The following is a 23,065-nucleotide window of genomic DNA, read 5'->3' as shown; positions in this document are numbered from 1 at the left end:
TCCTGTTCAGTGTCCATCTATCCCTGACCATGACCTTGCAACCACTGGAACTCTTTGCCAGTGGGGTTTGTCTCTGCTGACATGAGACTGTTCCCCTTTCCAGTTTTTATGCCCGATGCACCTACAACTCAAGCACCAGCTATTTGAGCTCTTTGGAACTCTGGTAGTTGCTTCATTTTCATTTGAACACTCAGATGTAAAAGTGGTGACTGTCAGACCTCTTCAGCTGACACATACTGCTTATTGGAATTCAACTTAATATTACTCACCTGTGTAGCTGCCTTTGTAATTGTGATTTCTTCATGCCTTCATTCTTTGTCTTTACCCACTTAATCTTATTCAGGGCCATGAGGGCTGGACTCTATCCCAGCATGCACTGGGCAAAGGGCAGGTGAAACATCCTGGACAGGTTGCCAGGGCGAACACAGAATGGCAGACAAACACACTCACACTCATATTCATACCTATGGGCAATTTAGAGTCTCCAAACCACCTGAATTGCATGTCTTTAGACTGCTGGAGGAAATCACAGCAATTGTGATTAGTTACTTCCAAATTGAAGTCCTTTCCCATATAGTGTAATATTTTCCCATATATTTACCTGAAACTTTCTGTCAGCTCAGTGTGTTGCTTTTTGCTGAGGTGCTAATATGAATGATTCTTAGGATGAGGGAGAGAAGTGACAGCATTATGTGACCAAATCTGTCATCTATGCAAGGCAGAGCTCTCCTGGGACTGTCAGATGGCTCTTACATAAAGCCAGCATTGCAACCACACAGGTGATAAAAGCCTCTTCTGCTACCACATGCTGACAGAACTAAACTGAACAGTGGGTGGGGTAAAGTGGGACAAACAAGAGAACATATTACATTAGATTCAGCACTCCCTCTCATGGTCAAATGTAGAACAGCAGACATGATGGTGAAATCAAAGCTTTCATGATAGGTCATACTGTGCAACTTCAGGCACTTTACTGTGCCTCAGGTTAGAGGAACAGTCTCACACAGCTTATATGTATAAAACTATTTATTTCAAAAAACAAACATGCTCAATTTAACTCCACAGGCATGAAAGAAGCGCCTCACACAAAGTATGTCCCTAAAGTCAATTACATTGTAAGTTTAGCTTCAACTCCCATCTCAATCCTTCTCCACAGGTTTGCTGATACAGTTCCAACACAGTATCAGACGCCTTATGCAAGAGTCTTAAAGAAATGACCAACTTTGTAGACAAGGCTTTGACTGGTAGAGTAATGGCTTTGGTAACAATAAGGTTAAATATTTAAAATGTTACATAGCTCTCATAAGGTTACACATTTGAAACAAAAACAGCAACAAAACAGCGAAGGCCTGTGTATACAGTTAAAACACCTTTTAATAGAACTTTTAATAGATTAGTTTAATGCTCACCTTCATGTAACAAATACAACACGCTCAAATTAAGTTGCTTCTTTAACCAAAAATGTACAACACACTGAAAGCATGATTATATTTGTAGCTGTATTCAATAAATGAATGAATAATCTTCAAAATTTTAAAATACTAAAAAAGGACACAGCTCTAAATTCAATAGCTGACATAATGAAACATATATTTGTCTCACTCATAAAAAGCAGAGACATGCAGCATTAAAATAAAACTAAATTTTCGGGAATGTGAAACCCTTTTAAAACCTGAGGGGACGACACTTGCACATTGGACTGAAGTTATGACACGTGTGCTGGTTACACATATAGTAACACAATGGATGACACTACTGATTGTCACATAGGCACTTGGTGACTGATGGCATTAAGTCCTTGCTCGAGCCTGTTTGTTTAAAGGTGTCTTCCATTGTACAGAAGCCACTCCACAGTGGATTTTAGCTCAGAGCCTTGCCTCACTAACACTTCCACTGTTAGGAGGCGCTCTACTCTGCAGGCTGCGTCTTGTTCTTCTTATTCAGGACTTTGCGGAGGCTCTCTGGCATCAGGAAAGGCCTTTCTGGACTGCCATCATTCCTCTCAAGATCCTCCACTATAAAGGGATGAAATGAAAATGGCATTAAACTACAGCAATCAGATGTACAGTTTTAACTCATGAAAACAGTCCAAACATTTCTTAGCATAGCAGAGGCACTTTACAGCGCAAAAGCAAAGTCTAAAGGAAGCCAAGTCATTTAAAATTACAGTCAAGCTTCACAATTAATGTTCATAACTACATCTAGAGTAGTAGTGTTACAAAGTTACCTTTGCTTGTTTCCAGTTCCACACATTTATCACACAGAAAAAGTCAAATAGGCAGGTAACAAACACTTGCAGCTTTAATCAATAGTTTTGACTATCACTACAAACATGCAGGAAAAAAAAAACACTGAGCCACCATTTAGGCAGTTCAAATCCCTTAGCTTCATGCAGTGGAGAATCACTGCCTTCAATACTGCTTGTCAAACCAACTGCACTGCCAGGCACATACAGTATTTCATGGCAAAGAGGTACTGAATGCAAATGCACTGCTTTACAGGGAAATGTTCCACATATGAGACTATCAAGCTACCAGCCTCAAGAGAATCACTAGTGTTCATATAGATATAAAATCACTTATGGCTTAGTAAGTGAACAGAAAATAAAACAGTGCATTGACAGTAGAGCGCACTAAAGTAGTAGCATTGATAGTGCATAAACTGTAAACAATTAGATACCTTTAAAGTTTTAAGTCCAAGGTGTGAACATTAGACCGACACTAACACTGTAAATTAGGCACATAATCGGCTTCAAGTTTCTATTGGCCAGTGGCAGTGGTAGAACTATTTAAAAAGGCAAAAAACAAATCTCAAAATGTCAGTTTACCCCCACACAGGCCAATCACTCCATATCATCTCCAGAAAATTAGTTGAGCTTGGCAATTCAACAGTTTTTCAACATGTCCAAACTACCATTAACCAACTACAGACATCAGAAGTACAGTATCTACCACAGGCGAGGAAAGACACGGTTGTCAACAAGGGCAACTTTCTAAATTATATCCTTTGTCATTTCCAATAGGAGACTGGCCTCAAGTTATATTTCATGCAACATATTACCCACATATTTCTGCACACATCTGATCTCATCATTACTAGACACATGCTTGACATTCTATCAAGCTAACCATCAAATCCTTAACATCTTATTTCCCATGTTTCCTTGGGATGAAAGACAGGTAAAAGGAAACAATTTATGATGTTGTGATTGCACTGGGCAGCTGCTGGGAAAGCAAAAACGACAATCTCCCAGCAGGGTTCAACAAGTATCAGATCATTACTATCATTATTATTTGAGGATGTCTCCAGCCGTGACAGGAGTCGTCAGTTTTAATGTACAATTCATAAAGTGACGCATGATTTTTCGTTATTGTGTTATGCCCATAACTTAGTGACAAATCTGCTGCTGATACACACATTGCGTGCCAACAGTGTCTTTGCCCGCACTACTCCTAACTAAGCTGCTTCCTCCTCCTGCATCTGAGTCTGCTGTTGCTTCAGCTGGACGTCTTCATCTTCTGGCTGCTGAAGCTGAGCAGAAGATGGAGATGGATCCTCAGCTTTGTTCTCCCAAAGAATCTCATGGAGCGTCGAAGACATGTAATAAGGCCTCGCAGCTGAGCCGTCATTGCGCTCCAGGTCTTCGCCTTATTTTGTGCGTGTGTGTGTTTGTGCATGTGCAAATTAATCGATGTAGAAGGAAATTATTATTGAAGTCATGACCATGAAGAGTCAGAGGACCAGTAGGAAGGGGAGGTGGAGGTGGTGAATTGAGGGAAGTGAGAGGGAGAGACAAGAGAGAGGGGGAGAGAAAGAAAGTCAAAATAGCAAGCCAAGACACCCACAGGAATTTCAAAAAGATTTTGAAAGTTAACAGTCCAACACCAGCAATTAGCAAGTTAAAATATTGCAAGCCACAGATTGTTATTTTGAAATGGTGCTGAAAATTTGAAGTGAGGCACACCATACTCATGCAATTTAGAATTAGTGACAGCCCAACACCAGAAGCAATGAAGGAGTTCAAGTAATGAGGGAAGTTTTGATTCAGTCCATCATTGAGCTTGGTATTCTACATCAAGCCCTGAATGATTCGACTTCACAAAAATTAGCCTTTCTTCCTTGAATGTACCATGAGATGTTTGCAATGTCCCTTTCTTACATACCGGAGATGTACATCTGGCACTTGTGCAACCGATCTGAATGTATTATGTAGAAGTCAAATATGAGAAATAGACTGAGGAGGTGCTACTTACAGAAGCAGAGGAAGAGCGTGTCCACACACATGGCATAAACGCTGAAGAAACCATGGGCGATGAGGTAGGAGCCAACCACCACAGTCTAGAGAACAACAAGAACATGCACTTTTCACCCAGAACATAAATATAGCTACATAGCTACAAAAAAGCAGAGGAAAAAATCAGATTAACTGTAATCTTCCATTACAAATGACAAAAAATTGGTGGTCCAAAAAACTGAAATCCTGAGGAATTACAAAAAAGAAAAACCACATCCCTGTACATCCAGAACATGAAGTTATCTCTGATTGAAAGCACACTATCAGACTCACCAGGATGGGCACCCAGTAGTAGTGGAGATTGGGAGCCGTGTCCTCAAAGGCCTTCACTCTCCCAGAGAAGAAAAAGAATGCAAAGATGCCTGTGGTGGAAAGACAGAAGACAACTCACAATCCACATTTTCTAAAATAAAAAGGTTATCCAACTCAACTAAAACGTGCCAGCATGAAGATTAAGGATGAAATGAATAGAACAGCCAAAGACTGACTCACCCACAAGCCCCACAACAAGGAGTTTGCCCAAGAACAATAGGAAGTCTGTCACTTTGTCCAGGACAGCTACCCTGGGAGATTAAACCGAATCAACTTATCTATTAAAATCTAAAAAAAAAAATATTACTAACTGTATGAAATCAGAAATGAAAAATTTACCTCACACCATCTATTCTACACTCACCTGATCATGTTCCTCATTAGGAGGAAGAAGGCATCTCTGGCAGAGGTGCAGAAGTTTTTACCATAAATCGCCACCTAGGGACAAAAGGCACTCATTACATTCAAGACAAACATCCAGATCATGAATAATGTGTAGCCATAATAATGATATTAAGGCAGAGGGCACCGAAATGAGTAAACCACACACCATAATGTAGGCATTTCTGTTGAGGAACTTGATGAATTTCTCCAGGCACCAGAAGCAGCACTTCAGACAGCACAGCAGGAACTTGGTAAATTTATTATGGGCTCCTGAGGACCACGCACACACACACACACACACAAACATCTACTGTAACAACAGAAGTAGCCAACACAAATGTTCTTGGGTCTGCATGTTCAGAGCCCAGCCCAAACAGTATGGTATCTGGCATCATTCCTGGTTTAAATAGGCGTTAGGTAGCAGGACAATACAATGAATGCCAGGAAGTTAAACAATCGGAGGAAAATATTGGGTCATCAATGTAGTACACCTTCCTGCAGCTGACAATTTACTTGCTACTATCTGAATTACTCTGATACAGTAAACCCTACCAATGTGGTACTGCAAGCAGGTTAGAACAAAGGACAAAGAATTACTTGCGACTACACTTTGACCCAGGTCTGTATGTTATCATGTAGCCTAAAGTAGATATCTACATAGCGTTATATGTAACAAAGGCAACAGACCTTTAAGCTTGTGGTCCAGATACTCCAGCAGAACCCTGATGATCTGAACGATAGAAAGGATGAGGGAGCCGAACGCCAGAGTTCCTGTGTGATACCTAACACAGGGAGAGACAATAGTATAATAAATGACTAAATAATAAAATCCATATCCCACACACTTACAAGAAAGTTATGAAAGTAGCATGTTTTATGTCATGTGTATCAACTGAAAGAGCACCTATGCAGACACTTTTGTATAAAACATTACGTAATTCACATGCAAATGAATACAGCATGTATTGAAGTGTGTATCAACTGAGAGATGAGCGATGTAGACACTAGAAAACCACGACAAAGCCTCCACACACATGCAAGCGCATACACACACCTGAGAGATCTCCCCAGGGCAGAAAAGACTGGGAAGGCAGGCATGTCATCTGGCTTGACGAAGGCCCAGTAGTAGGAGGCAAAGGCCCCTGCCAGGGTCATCTGTCCCAGAGCCGTGACAAAGTTGGCACACCAGAAGAAGAGGAAGACATTGTAGAACTGCAGGCCGATCAGGTACTTGTGGTAAACCGTCTCTCCACCGTAGAAGGCAAACAGGCACTCGGAGTCGGGGCAATCCACTTTGAGAGAAGTGGTGGAGAAGTTCTGACCACAGATAGGGGTTATATAGAGAGATTGTACACACAGTTTGTGATGATTTATGAGACGAAAAAACAAATTTAACGATCGTATACTTCAGTCACTGTATTAAGATAAGAAGCTGCTTGTGGGTTCTGATGGAAACTGACAATTTATTGACCAACAAGATAAAATATAAGAAAACTCACAGCTGGGTCACAAGTTTTCCTCGAGTGCTCACAGGCCGTCTCATTGAACACTTTGTAGATGGGCTCATTAGAGGTGGACAAGAAGCTGATCAATACTGTCAAGAACTATAATGATAAGGACTTCTAAGACTACAAATCCCAACCTCATTCATCACTAATGTTTATCCAGGTTTTTGTCAGCCACACATGCCCTTTTACAGCAACGCTCTGCTTCACACTCATACAGTTACACACACACACACACACACACATTTGGCAGCTGCCCAGCACAACGCTGACTCTCTGCTGCTGGCCACTGGGCGGCAGTTGGTGGTTAGGTGCCTGGCTCGTAGGCAGCTCAGTTGTTGTTGAGGGAGGGGAGACCGTTACTCATTCACTTTCCCTGCCCATTATTCCAAGACCTGTGACAGCAATATTTCAGTCCCAAGTCTGCTTTCAGGTTTTTGGCTACAGCCAGCCCTAAATAATAACATTCAACACCACTGACTGTAACTTGAAAGGATACACAGCAGTAACTGCCCAGTAGGCGATGACCATGGCCAAGAGGAAAAAAGTGAACAGAGGGTAGAAAAGGGAAGACATCACATGCGCGATGGCTCTGTAAACAAAACAACAGCACCAGTGAGGAGGAGCAAGCAAGGGGAAAAGGGGAAAAAACATCTATTGTTATATTTGAATTACCTCATCTGTGGCTGTGCCATTAACTTGACATTTCAATCCATTACTATGAGTCACACTAAACTTATTTTTAAAGCAAAGTCATGTAACATCTAGCTTTCATTGATCTGTTTTCCACCCCTTCCACCCTCTCCTCTGAATGTCTCCCGGTGTCTTATGTGAAGTCTGACCTGCTGGCCTCTTTGATAAGAGCAATGGCAATGAGGATCCTCTTCCTGAGAAAGATAAGCAGCAGGATGATTATAACCTCCACGATGGCCAGGATAATCACTAAGAGAGGGAGGGTGGGCCAGAGAAAGCAATGATGAGAACACAATATACTGTGCAGAGAGGATTCATTGTGAAGCTTTACAGTTCAGTTTGATTGTATGGGCATGTTGGCCCAATTTTGTAGCAAAGCCATCAGGAATTGAGTGTGAGCACGTAGTAGGAGTGAGTGTGTGTACATGTATGTGTTGTGTACTCACTGAAGGCCAGCCAGGTCTGTCTGATCTGCAGGTAGACTGAGAAGTCTGTCTGGAAGCCCAGGTCCTGTAGGGTCACATCAGAGCCAGGCTCTCCCTTCAGGGCAGCATACTCCATGTAGCAATGGAAGATTCCTAACCAGCAACAACAAACAAACCACAAAAGAGAGATAGAATATTGTTAAAGTGGGAATGGTAGTAAGCAGAAAGATTTTCCCAACAAAAAGGGAAGAAGTGTATGCAAAAGAACAAAAATGGAAATTATGATATTCAAAAAATCTTATTCTAAACTCTAGAAAACAACACAGCAAATGTTTTTCCTCAAACGTAGTTCCTACAGCAAGTGTAGTTCCTCATGCTGCGTTCCATTCAAGGTCAGAAATGACCAATTTATAGGTGGTAATGACACAACCTCCATATGTTCCAGTGATGCAGCTCAGAAAACCAGGGGAGAAACATGGACGCCTGAAAGATTTTCTTTGCCCAACGACATTGTCAATGACATTTGACAACGTTAGCTAGCAAGTGGTTAAGAATGTAACTCTATGGCACCTTTAATTTAAAATCTATATGCTTAACAGTTTACCATGCAGGTGTTTTGATAACTGTAAGGTCATGTGATGCTGAAAATCAAATGTATCTTTACGATAATAAAAATGTTAAAAGTAATGCTGTGTAGCATTTACAGTGTATGCCACCATGTTGACATTATATTAGATAACTGCATCTCTGCAACCTCAGGGTTAAGAAAACTAACTTCTTGGAATTCCAAATTGAAGGGCCGTTCCACAGCATTTTTCATAGTAGGAAGAATTTCTGACTTCCTAACATCTCTGGAACGCAGCATCAGAACTGCTCATTTGAGGTTGAGATTGAAAAGATGATGATCATGTCTTAGAAGAAGCCACTTTACCGTATCCTATGACCAGTATCACCATGACAATCATGACCCAGACCATGATCCCTGCCAGGAAGCGCAGGAGGACGATGAAGAGCAGGCTGGTGAGCATAGCAATAACCAATCCTCTAGAGGGAGAGAATTGAGGGCGTGAAAAGAGAAGCTCAGCAAAGAAAGTGAGCAGTAAAAACAGGTGATATTATTTCATGCTTTGTGTATCGTTTTTGAAGGCCTTCGCAGTTCTCTAGGAACAAGTGAACGAGTGAACAAGTTGCAGGAAGTGGATTTTACGATGAAGCATAGTGACTTACATGAGGATCCAGTACCAGGAGTGTGTGTAATCCTCAAAGATTTTCATGACCACCTGACGAGCCTCAATCACCACAGTGGCATTCCTGTGGGAGAGATAAATGTGTCTTTATCCCGTTGAGCACAGTGCAACTCTATTGGCTTTTTCCCCTTCAGGTAATACTTATAAAACCTATTTTGGCAGGCTGGGGCAGGCCACAGCACAAGACAGCCATTTTCAAATCTCATTTATAATCAAACATACTGCAGTATGTTGTCTTAAACAAATAACAAAAAATGGTGACAGTATGAAAGCTTAACTTAATTTTGTATCACAATGATGTCTGTGATGTACTCACTTGACTCCATCCACTAGATCCTTGGCGTCTCTCATGGTCCCGGTTCCATCGTCAAATTGAGAGTTGTTTCCCACAGTGATCGCCCCTCCTTTCTGGCCCAAAGCAGGGAAGCACCTACGGGTGACTGGAGGGAAGTGGAAGAAAAGCCAAGTTATTAAAAAGGAACTGGTCAGGGGTCAACAGTAGAGGAGCATGCATGCTCAGCAAACCCTTCACTGGATAAATAAAAGTATATTAAACAGTTAATGTGGTACAGTTACAGTATGACAGGCTGTGCATAAGTAACTAATGTGGACCAACTAGAGGATGACAAATACACTCTGCTTCACAAAAGTTCCTCTGAATTTTCCATTGAAGTGTCATACATCCTACAAACTTTAATTCCTTGACTGGATTTGAAGATTACGGTCAGTGTTCAATATGATGTATGCGGATAGTGGCTGGGCAATATGAATGTCATCTAGGCCATATCGCTATTAGTTGAAGATAATTCTTCATAACAACAAACACAGCAGGTCTACAACTACATAAAATTGTTGATCACATGTATTGGAACAAAATTACAGTTTTCCATACTTTTCAGGACGTTTTGTTCAATTCCCAATAGTATTAAGATGTATAAATTCACAAAATCAATTTCCATACACCAGATGTTTTTTCCAGACCTGCATACGAGCTGTGGAAGTATGCAAAATATATCCTATTTTGAATGATCTATTTTGCCTTCATGATGTAGAAATGAGACATGAGCAGTATACACGGAGCAAAAAGGGCCATGTGGTGGAGGGCAGGGAGAGTATTTTACAGATGGGTTGGTAGGTAAACAACTCACAGGGTTTGCTGGGGGTCAGCATGGCCGGACATAGACCTGCCTTCAGGATCTCTGGTACACTCTGAAACAACACGTTAAATTAACTGCATTTGAATGGCTTGTATAAAAACAAATAAAAAAAAAGGTGTTTCAAAGCTTTTTGAAAGTATTAATAGCTGAAGTTGAAGACGTTGACATTGGTCAGAAGCATGGTGGAAGGTTGGAATTTAAGTGTCACAACAACCAAAATTGTCAGCATGGCATTGTACTCACCATTGTGTTAGTCAGCCCTTCCTTGCAGAAGTTCTTGTAATAGTCAAAATCCTTCTTGTTGGTGTAGGCCTTGATCAGCGTCATGAACTTATCAGGGCACTTCTCCACACACATCTGAGGTTGAAGCAAAATTTACAGCATGATATAGTTTAATCAAATACAGGGGTCTTACTGTATCAGAAGCATTCACAGCTCATGATTACAAATAGAACAATGCAGCACGGCAGGGTGGCGAATTAATAAATGGTCAGAATAACAGAAGTTTTAGTCCATATGGATAAAAGGAGCAAACAGAAATCAAAAGTACAGTTTACAAAAACAGTAAAGGCCATGATTCATGATGAGAGCTTAAGAGAAGAGGGGAGATCACACCTGTGTGGTAGGACACTGGAACTCCAGCAGCACCATGGGGCTGGCACACTTCATGATGTTGAAGTAGAACAACAGCCGCTTGTTCCTGTTTAAGGCAGACAAAACCACACACACACAATGGTCAGAGGCAGAAGGAGCTTAGAGAAAACTTAAATGAGGGCGGTGTTAAAAGAACAGAACAGGTGATAATGATCCATGTCTGTGCATTTCAATGTCCAGCAGTGTATTAGGAACAGTGAAATCCATGATAGGAAGGCAACTTACTCCAGTGGGGTGCCGGCCTGCCCACAGAACTGGCCTCGACTGTCTGTGGGGTAGATCACCTTCCTGGGGTCACCCTGGGACCAGGCTGGGAGACAAAAAAAAAACACCAAGCAACCAATCCATCATAGGTCATCAGTAAAGGATATAAAAAGGTTGTCTGGTGGTTTTGTGCTCTTTGTCAATGATCTACACTGTATTAGTAAGTTATAGTTGTATCTATTCCTTTCAGCTCCTAGTGGAGTAAACCAGGAATTCAACAGTGTTTTGGTGTCTGAACAACCCAAGACACAGTGCTGTTTTCTTACCAAGTATTCCCACTGCAACATATCCCAGGATGGCAAGAATGAAGAGGATGCAGCACACAATGTCTGTGCAGCCCCTAGAATGTAGAGAACAGAGAAAGGTTTCGAGGGACAAGGGAAAACGTTCTGTATTTTCCTGACCTGCACACTGTAAAAACCAGGGGTAGAATCAAACCTCTATCTCACCTGTTGTGGATTGGGCCCTTGAAGGTAGGGTCATACTTCCTTGGTTCACCTACACACAAAAAAATGCATTTATCTCTCAGTGAGCTCTATGCATTGTGGCTAAAAGCATGGCTTGTTGAGCTTGTTGAGTTATGCGACGGTGATTTTTAACGATAAAGAAGACACACTGGTGCCATCTTAGTCATTGGTGATTAGGACATAATACAAAAATGCACCTTGCAACCAGACTGAGTCATGAAAACAGCTGCCAGCTTACAAGATTTTTAAGGGGGAGTCGATGTAACGTTAAAGAAACAGTACTCCCCCTTTCCTCCCATTCTCCTGTGAAATGACTTTTCCCTGCAGGCAGACACGCCTGGCAACCCGACAAATTCCTCCCTGGTGACTAAGCAGAGGCGAGCCCCATGTGAAATAAGGACCTGACATACCCTGCACAGCCACTAGAGGGGGTCTGAATCATTTACTGACCTACATTTAGCAGTTGGACTATGTTTTGAAAATATAGTATGTTTAAAAATTAGGTATAGGCTACAGTTTTTATAGCAATAAATGAAAAACAAAGCTGTATAATTTTAGTCATTTAAACAAATTAATTCAGCATTCAAAAGTCTGTAAATACTATCTGTAGCTGGAAACATGAAAAATATTGAATACAGTGAATATCAATAATGTATCTAAAAATGTACACCTACTTTTGAAACACACAATATTCATTAGCCAGTTGATGCTATATTTATGCCATAACCATGGATTTGAAGTTGTAGCCTATACATCACTTGAAGGTAAAACTTGAATTTCAAGTGTCACCACAAACACTGACCCATATAAACCAAAGGGCAATTTTGTCCTCACTCAAAATACGTTAGTTCTATATTTTAATTTGCAGTTAAAGTATGAAGCATGGAATGCAATGATCAATGATTACATTGCATCATAGCCTGATTTTCTGCAAATGATCATTCATTCATACAAATTAGCACTAAAGCTACAAAGCTTTTTGTGTACAGTGATTTCATAAATCACCAAGACATCTAAGCCAAAAATAACTTTAGTTTAAATGCTGCTATAAGTTGGTACAATCAGGACGGATATGTCTCAATGTTAGTTTGAGAGTGCGGGTAAGGAGGAGTGCCTGGTCTATCAGCTGATGTCCTGCAGGCTTCTGATAAGCCTAGCTTGCTCAGACATACTGTATAGTCAAGTTAACTGCAGGTTATCTAAGGTCACTATGTCAGAGCTGGGAGGGAAATGATCTCTTATATAAGTAAATACATCTCGCACCTGTAACCTAATAGCATTAATCTTGGCTCAAAAGACAAGAAGCCACATTTAAGAAACTTTAGCTTTGCTAGTTTTTAGTCACGTGGTTGATCTGCAACCTAGAAATTGGAAAGTAATGCACACCATTATTGTTGGAGTGGAGGCAAACAGAAAAACATGAATTAAAAGTAACAGAGTAATGGGCTGCACACCCACAGCTCTAATATCAAAATTATAATTACCAACATTTGAACATCATGGCTGTCTTGTCAGGACTTTCCACTTCCCAAAGCACTAACAATCAACCCCATACCACCACAATATGTACTGTATGTGTACATGTGTAGCATCATGTATGGCAGCATGTCCTGACACCTGAGTCACCGAGTCTAGACAGTGGAGTATGATATTCTGTGTGGCGTCTTGGCACATTAATAATTTATGCGGTCAGGGTGATAACGCTGCAGCAAGCATTTACCAGACAAGCTCTTAGAGAGGCATAAGTCTTTCTAACATAGCCTCCTCTTAGGCAAAGAGAAATAGAGAGAGCATGGGTGTAGCATTTCATGTACATGGTGTGTGGATTGAGTATTATCACTGTGAGGTGCCCTTCTTGATATGGTAACAAAACGTAGCTGAGCCAAGGTTGGCTTTGTATTCCAGATAGATCGACAGAGTGGATTTCCATAGCCAAATACAACAACAAAGAAAGAAACTTATTACAGACACAACACTTGAATAGAACGCTTAAGATGAAGGCGGGCGTGTTGACCTTCTCTTTAGCCATAGCAACCAGTGACACAGGTATGAAAAGCATCCATTCAGTGATATTTTCCTATTTGGATGAAAAAACAGCCTGCCCTTACTAATCAGCTCCTTCAATCATTATGTTCACACAGCACAGTAACATTTGTGCAAAACAAACTGCTGATAAAAGAGCTGCCTGCACTCCAGCACACCTGTATAATCAACAAAGCTGCCATCAGTAGCAGGTTCCACACACACACACACACCCATTCCCTGCTCGCCATATCGACAAGCTGATACTGCCACTCTAGTTTCACTCAAAACAAAATCACTTTGCACTTTAACAGCTTTCAAGAGACTGATTCCTTTTGTCAGCAGTGAGAAAAGACAAGCATTAAGATGAATCAATAAAGATACTTTGAAAAGAACTATTTAGCAAACAGCTAAATAGGAAAAAAGCTTCTAGTCAAGGTGAAACTTAAGTCAGTATGAGCAGCAGTAATTAGTTACCATGCTTTCCATAATACGCTCCGTCCTCCTCAGGCATCTTGAAATTCCTTTCTGGGCCAAATGTTGAAATAAGCGGAAAACCCTTTCACTCTTTCCACCTTTTTTCCAGCCCCCTTTTCAGCTTCACTTCTTTCTCCTTCCCACCAGTCTGTGACTGTATAGATGATCGAGAGAAGGGGAGACACAGGTATTGTGGAGGGAGAAACCTGTCCAACCTGTCCCTGAATAGCAGCAATGCTCCACCTCAGAGTTCTCCCTGTGTTTTTCCTGCAACAGCTGCCTCTCTCCTATCTCCAGTCCACCTGTCCATCTCCCTCTATCTCCTCCCCCTTTTTCTCCTCTCCAACAGACCTCTTATTGTCTGTCTTTCCACTTTTATTCCTAGTTTCTATTCCATCTCTTTCTCTGCCCTCATCACCAGAGAGCCATCCAAACAGGCTGGTAACTCAACTACAGGGGAAGCTGGGGCTGAACAAAAAGAGGCGTGGACGCACAAATAGGTGCTGTTTCACACACTGACCCCTCCCCCTCCTGTTTAGAAATGTTTGTGTGTGCGTGTGCGTGTGAGAGAGTGTGTGTGTGAGGGAGGGAGGGAGAGAGAGAGAGAGGAGGAATACCAAGTAAAGTTGCTCAGATGTTATCAGAAACATGTGTTTGGAGAAAACAAGGAGGAATTTGCCTGCACCGTTGCCTCCAGTAGTGAGTGTCAGCAGGATTGTGGAGTGTTGTGTAGCTGCTGTGGAGGAGGAATGATGAGATTCAGGTGTGCAGGATATTTTAGTCTGATGACTGCAGGCAGCAAACATCACCTGCAGTGGAGTGCATGCCCACAATATTAACTTGAAAATGAAGCGTTTTTAGCCTATATAGCACTAAAACTTCAATGGCACTATGGCTTATGTTTTAACTAGGCCTATTCTTGAAGCAGTTGAATGTATCTTCATTTGGAAGTAAATACTTTCACAAATGGGTAAAAACTCAAAGGCTGATCAGCTCACATGGCCAAGTGTGTCATCTCAAACCTTTGTCCTCTCACAGTGTTTCTCCCATCTTGTGGGGACATTGGAGTATTGCACTGGGTGGCTCCACATTGCTTTACCCTGATTCACGGGGCCAGAAGGAGAAGACCAAAACCAAATCCTGCTATTGCCCCTTCTTTCTGTTAGGACTGCTTTCAGTGTTAGTGCTTGCGTGCAAGAGAGTTCTTGGATTGCTCTCTGTTATCTGCATTCACTAGTCAAAGGCAATTAGGGAGTGTGTTAGCTTTCATTTATCATCTTAACAGAGGACTGTGAATACTCATACAGAGTTCACAGATGGACTCAGTGTCCAACACTCTTTGTACAGATGCTGAAAGAAACAGAAGATTCAGCTGAAATGACTGAAACTTTCCATCCATTCTGTTCTCTTGTTATGGCCAATGTTACTGCTCATGGGAAAGCCCATCTGGAGACCTGGCTTTGCCGTAGCCAATTTTCCACACACAAAAAAGTTTTTCAGTGACTCAATGTGAAACAGAGACTGCTATTCTCTAGAAATGTAATTTGCTCTACCATAGACATGACATGGCATATCATCCCAGCAGCAGTTCTCACTTCCCACTATTGTCTGTTCACTGGTGAACTGTGGCAGATAATGCCAGAGGCCAAACAGTATTTGCAAACATTTATTTTAAGCTGCTAGGATTGGCAGATGGCTGGGTTTTGTCATATAGGACAATATAATGAGTGAAATAAAGTTTAGACAATTAAAATATTTGAATGTCAATTTAGTATTCTTAATGTGCTGATGCAGTAACCCCACCCATCTGATACTTCAAACAAGCCAAAATTAATGCTAAGAATTATTTGCAAATACTATTTGACTCAAGTGTGGATTATACCTGATCTATACCATTCATTATAAGACAAGCAATTGAATAGTATCTCACGTTTCTTTCTCAATATCTATTTTTCTTTCTTAAAAATGATAAACATTGGTGCGGTGCTAGAGGGAAGCAGGGTGGGTGGCAGTGGGCAACCATTTTAATCTGTTAAAAGCATTCTTTCCAAGGGATCTAATCCAATTCCAATGAACCATCATTGTGCATGTGGCCTAGATGCCCCTCTGCATTCACTAAAATCATTACAAAGACAAATAACATTTGCTACATGGCTAAGAGTTTTGATTGAATTATGAAATGCCACACTATTTTCCTAATGATTCTTTATAAAGCCACAAATTTAAAGAAACACAAACTCCAGTAGCTTCCCCGATGATTGGTAGTAACAAGTATGATGCATTTGATTCTGACTGTTATTATTAAACAAATAATAATCAATCACCTTCAAACAGGAAAAAAATACTTATTGGAAAGAACACAGAACTAGTCAATTAGGTTAAATAATATTATCTGGGTTGTATTCTCATTGTCTATACTGTATATGTGTTAGACGTTTGATATTTTGGACTGTTTTCAAAATAGAGATGACTGAGTGACATCAGTACTGCTGCATGGAGCAGCCAGTATTAGTGGTAAGACTGATGGGTGACTGGTCATGTAATCATATGTGGCATGCTAAAGGGTGAAAACGTTTTATTAGAGGGCAGTATCACTTTAAGAAATGCACATCCTGCACAGTTTTTTTTAAGACTTTCATTTTCAGGTACAGTATTTACTTGGTATCCTGAGCTGAGTTTCTCAGCTTTATTGTCTTGCCACTACCCTTCACCTCCCCTGTCCAGAAAATAAAGTCATATTTCCTTTCCAGCTTAACATACAAGGAATATGTGTGTCCCCTGTTAACTTGTACATTAAGTTGTATAGCACTATTGTATAGCATCTCGCCAAAGTTTGTGGATGGAGGGGTGAATCTTGGTTTACACAAACTGGCCAGTAAGTGAAGCATTTTGTGTGGTTTCTAATACAACCATCACTTAAATCTGCCAGTATTTTGCCTTGTCTATTGGCTGATGGAGGACAGCAACATGTTGCTGTTGTCATGTAAAAACCTTGTAACTCCAGTTTTGATGATTTGATGATTACAATTCGGACCTCTTGGGCTTTTGAAACCCTTTCAAAACCTGTTGGATAAACTCAAAAATGCATGATGGTCAAGCTAAAACCATGGCTGTTTTTTTTTAGTTGTTGAAAGAGGAGATACAAGGTGTTCACCTGACAGCGACAGTATGAGACAGGACTATGATGTCATGGCCAGGCAATACAGTAGGCAGACTCTAATGCTATCTAGAAGCTGCAGCCTCCCTCCCTGCTAGTCTCCCACATGTCTTTCATTACAGTAAGAGGGTGTGGAGTGTTGAAGTCCAAGTTCAAATCTATTTGCAGTGTATCTCACAGAGGAAGCAACACCACTATCGTACAACACCTTCACTTTCACAGTTTTAGACTAAAGAGCAGTGACACTATTTAAAGTGAGAGAATATCATTTGACAGTTTGAGAAGCATACAATATATGTGGCAATACTGTCTGGTACGAAGGTCTCCAGATAGTGCTGGCTGCTGGAGATAATACAACTACTGCAGATACTGTGGTTAGAATTGGAGCAAAGAAGAATGCTTATTGTCCTCCACACACAAGGTCTGTTTCCCAGTTGTCTCTGTGTCTGGGCAACCACATGAGCCAATATTAATTTCAGATGAACCAAGGAGGTTGAGAACACCAACAAGAAACCAGTACATCACCACTGGGATAAGAAATATGAACACGGACACCCTCATAAGGTTTTACAGCCTTAGTTGGTATAGTCTACTATTTTTCGGGCATCCCCATGAGGCAATGAGAAATTTGATTCTTGCTGTCTTAAATCTAGCTACGTATCACTGCTCTGCCCTGTTCTGTCTGTCACTGTCCTGTGAAAATCTTGTAAATCCAAATTTGATTGATTTTCATGTTTTAACTTTGATCAAAGGATTCCGTGCTGCTCTAAAGGTTGAGAAAATTCGACCACCCTTGGGCCGATGAAACCCTTTCATAACCCAATGCGTAAACAGGAAAATCCATGATGGTCAAGCTACAAACAAGGCTGTTTTTCTTAGTTTCTGAAAAGCTGACATTTTAGAGATACAAGGTTCTCATGCAACAGCAGCAATATGGTACAGAATGTTATTAAAAGTCAGTTGTAACACTTCATCTCAATCCATCTCTTGTGCACAATCCTCTTGACAAAAAGTTAATATTTACAGTGTGCACTCTTGGTAGGGCCCTTATTGACCTCTTAAGACAGGAGAAGAGGTGATGTTTCACCCAGACACTGTGAGGTCAATGATAAATGATCAGCAACATCCAACCCTTATCTCCCTTGGTGCACCTGGTGTAGCTCCTTCAGTCACTCAGACACAGATGACAGAAGGCACTACATTGAAACAGAGATCCCACTCATATAGCACTTTTATTTTCTTTCCCAGTGTAGATATGTGGGAAACAGAGTTTCAGCACCTAGCAATTAGAAAGAATCAATCTAATTAGCAAGACTTTCTACTGATAAAAGCAACAAAACAGGAAGCAAACATGATTACAGTTAATATTCTAAATATAGTCTAAATATTCTCTCAAATTGACCTCACTCCTCAGAAGCAAACTCCTCTCGTGAAAAGTCCTGACTCAAATGCAAAATATTTAAGGAGAATATTTCACAGAGCATTTAGGGGAAATAAATAAGTTGTCAAAGTGCCAATAATGGGTGTATTCCTGTTAACAAAGAGTGATATTTGTGCTAAGGAGGGTCAGCAAGATCAGCCAAGTTCAACAGACACAGCTACTGGTTTGGGAAGGAAGCCCACAAATAGAGAGGGGTGGTCCTAGTGCTGTAACTAAACATCCAAATTACTTTTGCCTCTTTTCCTCTTCATTTTCCCTGACCTTAATAACCATGGTCTCACACTGCTCTGAACATGCCTTTGTAGTTCAGACTGTAGGCTAGCTGGCATAATCACTAGCAAGTTAGTAAAGTCATATGATTCTGTTTGGGTTATACGGCTATGATCAAGCATATTAAAGTGGAAAAGCCTGGCTGTAATGACGGAGACTTTCCTTCGTCTGTAGCGCATGGCTGTTTGTGACTTGTGAGTATAAAAGAGACTGTGGCAACAAGACAATTGAATTGAAAACTGCTGGAATAGGCCAAAAAAGTAAATCTTCAAATATAGCTCAAAAAACTTCAATTTAGCAAACTGCACAAACTTGGAACAGAGATCAGAGAGACTCAGGATCAGGTTTCAAACCACTCTCCTAAATACGGCTTATAATTACACCTAATCTACAGCAGGGCATGGCTGCAGGCTGGTTCAGATCCTGTCATTGAGGTTTCTTGATATATCTCAGCCTGAAATTACTCCAACATGTGAAATAGTGGCCAAACGTACAGTGTGTTAGGGAAGTATTCCGAACAAGCTGTATTTCTGAAATGCTCTTACTGTGGGATGACACATTAAGGACAAGCTTATGAATACAGCGTTGGAAAAACATGAATGTGAGGTTAATGGCGTTAAGTGCTGCTGGAGATTTACAGCAAGACACATTCCTCAGAGATGGAAAATGGACAAGTGAACAAATGAAAGGGCAACATACATTATGATACACAACGCTCCTCATTATAGCCCTGTTACAATTATGGTGTAAGTCCTCTGACCATATCTTTCATTTCAAGCATCCCAAACTATGAAATGAAGACACATGGCTTTGACAACAAAAGCAAAATAGCAACAACAGTCAGTTAGATGATCAGTTAGGATCATCCATCAGCTTAATGAATGTAAAGAGGGCCTCTAAGATCTGCTCACATTACTCACAAATAATAATCTCACCTCCCTTTTCAGTTGGATTGCCTTAAGTCTCAAGATGCATCGATCATTTTGATGAGAAATATTAACATGCAGAGTGTGTCTCACTAAAAGTTTCTTGAGGCTATTGACATCCATGTTTTCTCCTACCACACTCAGTCCTCAAGTGCATTTGCGGTCAAGTCACCGCTGGTGACTCCCACGGGCCCAAACACAATTATGTTTGTCCTTGGTTTCTTACCATTTATCATCTTGTTCTGACTTATACTGTCTGAATCCTTGACATATTATAAGAATGAATCTGGCTATTACAAACAATGGTACAGACAGTATTGTTGTGCCAAGTAAGAGGGGTTAAAATGAGGGCTGGTAATGTAAATCAATTAGCCATCATGGGACAGGCAGAGAGGAAAAGGGTGTGTTCAGAGGAGAGGAGGAAAACACTATGTTAAAGCCACATTAGGACTGCCAGAGGAAAGGAGAGAGAAGGGAGACAACCATCAAGTTACCTCATCCTATTATTCATCCCTACTTGACAACAACCCGCACAAGCCAAATAAACTGAATTCATTGCTGCACAAGAGTATGTATGACCAAATCCCTTAAAAACTGACAAAATGGTCCAATATTTTTTGTACAAAAGAAGAGGTTACCACCACGAAAATAAGGCTTTTCAGTGTGTTTCAGTGTTCACAATGCTGCTTGCTTTTTCTTTTCTTCCTTAATTTCTCAAAAACTTCCACCATTGGCTGCTTAAGAAAGGGCGATGTGCCATACCCATCATGTAACAGGGCGTGTCACCACTAAAACACATTCAGAAAGGGTAATTGGGGTAAGGAGGGCATGCTTATCCTAAAATTACAACAGCATAGTATACACTCTGGCAATCCCATGGCAACTAGGGATCCTGTTTTCAACAATACAATACAGATTTCAAAACTAGAATATTTTAAGGATCTTAAACTAAAACATATATCCCTAGAATTGAGAATGACGTTTCAAATATGAAAATAAAAGATATCATATAGAGAGAATCAAGGCGTCCAGTTGTAAAATGAAGACACTATTCTTATGTTTGAGGTATTTTCTAATTTGCTATGATCTATACATAGCTGGGCGTCATACTTGTGTCTGAGCTAAGCTCCTCTTGCCTGCCATACCAATCTGAGGAATGTAGCAGCAACTGGACAAGCAAAAGATAAACTGGGACATTGTATACCCTGACAACATGCTAGGCTGTTTAACCAGCAGCTTACCAACTCTATCAGGCATGCTGACTTTTCATTTCATGACAGACAAAACACTTATAGGCTTCTGCATTGTTTCTGTATGTACTGGACAGCACTGTTCGCAAATAATTACATTTGCATATGCAGAAGTTCCAAATCATTAGAGGCGCGAGGTAAAGTGGACTACCGTTATTTCAAGTGCCAGCGAGGGGAAGCTTGGAACAACGAGACAAAAAATAAGAAACGTAACAGTTTTTTCCAACACACAAACAGAAAAAAATAGTTGCATAATTGTAATGAGTATCATATGAATCATAAAACGAAACTACTGTGTGTCCGCTTTCCTTGAGTGATAGCCCAGGACAGCTGAAGTGAAGCATGGTCGTTTTGGGCTTTAAATAATTACCATATTTCGGTTTCTCCTCCAGTTCCATGGTTAACGGCTGTGTCTTCTGGCTCAAACAAGCTCAGAACTGAAGATTATATCATATTCCTGGTCTTGACAGTGAGTATCGTGTTGTGGGTCTGTCAACTGTAACAGTTCGCAGAAGTCCGCTCCAAATCTCAACTGTCCTCCTAAACATTTACAGAGAAATTCCTTGGAAAAGAGCGCTGACCAATGAAACCGGACGAAACTGTGATTGACAAGGTGTTCAACGAATCAGTGACCGGAGGCAGGAGTTTTCGGTCACGGAGCCGTTCTAACGGGACGCTGTCCGTTTCTTCCAATATTTATGAACATAGAGATAGGCTGACTATGTGGAAATTTCTCTCTAAAATGTCTCATTTCAGGCGATGACAAAGGATTACAATTATGATCTATTTATCTATCAAATATATAATATCCAAATATAATATATTTTAAGAGAGGGTGTAAACTAGGCTATAAAACAATTCCAATGAGGTACTATAGGCTTCTGTAGAAATATAGTAAACACAGTTTTGTAGCAAGTATGTGGTATCTCACATCATGAAAAATATAGGCTACCACCAGTGATTGTCCACCATGACTGACTGACAATCTGAATATTTTCATTAGCCCATTAACATGGCCGGGCAGCCCTGTATGGCAGCAAAGCAATGACAAAGCATAACTTTTATTGACCTAATAAAGTTCAAGACAGCATTAATTATGAATCTATTCATTCATAATTCAATCTATAACAGCTGATGGCTGACTGGTCTGACTCTGCACTCTGTGTGACTAGGTGAGAGTCAGGGCAGCTGTTGTAGCCTGCACCATGAGGGACAGGCTTCTCTTATAGAAAAGAGGATGTGACTCAAACATGTGTTAAAGCGAATGTGCGTATTATGGCTGTATAATTACACATAATTTGTTTGAATGTGTCAAAAAGACCTGTTTCTCTTCTGACAGACTTCTCTTCTGAAAGAATGTTTCCTTACTTTGTCGTAGAGAATAGGAATGTGACTCAAAAATGTGTTTAAGCGAATGTGTGAATGTGTGGCTTTATAACTCCACATAGGATGATTTGTCTGAATGTGTCAAAAAGACATGAATACTACTCCTATAGATTCATACCCAAGATAAGAGGAAGTTCTAAACTTGATCAAAAAACAATTTTATTGGCATCCAGGTGGTGGGACAAGAAATGCAAGAAATGTAAGTGGTGCCAACATGGAAAAGGACTTCAAGATCCCTCTTCTTTTGTTGACCAATTGTTCTCACACAAGTGCAGTTCATAACACAATGTTTTGCTGGAGCGTGAACAACATCCATATTTAATTAACTGTATGAAGTTTAATTTAACGACCATTAAAAAGCACAGAGTTTTCATGTTAGGCTACTGCAAATGTGGCTCCTGCAACACAACTGTTTACATGAGTAAAACCAAATTAATTAACTGGATCCTTTGATCCTTTCTACAATAAAACTTGTCGGTTTGTCTTATTGAATGCTGCACTCTGCTGGTGCTGGCATGCCATGCTTAGTACCATTATGGAAAAATGGTAGGAGTGGAAATATCTTATTGGTCTAATGTAAGTCATATGTTGGGTGGAAAAGTCCCCATGCAAAATCTTCCCTGATGCTTGCTTGGGTTGCCCTGTTATGATAACAAATCAGTATAATGATACGTCCAATTATAGGCCACATCATCCTGCAGACAGAAGAAGAATACGAAGAAGAATACAAGTAG

General features: G+C 40.6%; 1 protein-coding gene across 4 annotated transcripts; it reads right to left on the bottom strand.

The window, feature by feature from the left end:
• Positions 1-1,014: 1,014 nt before the first annotated feature.
• Positions 1,015-21,485, bottom strand: LOC139654169 (choline transporter-like protein 2). Of its 4 annotated transcripts, none has more exons than XM_071531230.1 (22): positions 21,316-21,482; positions 11,385-11,433; positions 11,202-11,275; positions 10,897-10,981; positions 10,633-10,717; positions 10,261-10,374; positions 10,009-10,069; positions 9,177-9,300; positions 8,841-8,924; positions 8,545-8,657; positions 7,635-7,766; positions 7,338-7,437; positions 6,995-7,087; positions 6,490-6,574; positions 6,045-6,307; positions 5,678-5,772; positions 5,157-5,260; positions 4,971-5,044; positions 4,787-4,857; positions 4,568-4,656; positions 4,254-4,338; positions 1,015-2,015 (listed from the first exon to the last, which is right to left on the bottom strand). In XM_071531230.1, exons 1-22 carry the CDS (start codon positions 21,341-21,343, stop codon positions 1,909-1,911), a joined length of 2,115 nt encoding a protein of 704 aa, XP_071387331.1. In that variant the 5' UTR covers positions 21,344-21,482; the 3' UTR covers positions 1,015-1,908. The 4 variants fall into 4 exon arrangements, with proteins under 4 accessions (XP_071387331.1, XP_071387329.1, XP_071387328.1 ...); XM_071531228.1 differs by lacking the exon at positions 21,316-21,482 and adding an exon at positions 13,902-14,346; XM_071531227.1 differs by lacking the exon at positions 1,015-2,015 and adding an exon at positions 2,024-3,647 and having other exon boundaries at positions 21,316-21,485.
• Between the last annotated feature and the right edge of the window lie 1,580 nt (positions 21,486-23,065).

The sequence above is a fragment of the Centroberyx affinis genome, unplaced genomic scaffold, assembly GCF_046629955.1.
Source record: "Centroberyx affinis isolate AG114_WGS23_722 - 3 ecotype Tasmania unplaced genomic scaffold, CSIRO-AGI_Caff_v1 ptg002059l_1, whole genome shotgun sequence".
Lineage (NCBI taxonomy): Eukaryota > Metazoa > Chordata > Actinopteri > Beryciformes > Berycidae > Centroberyx > Centroberyx affinis.
Note: the sequence above shows the minus strand (reverse complement) of the source record. Positions and strands in the feature narration are given on the sequence as shown.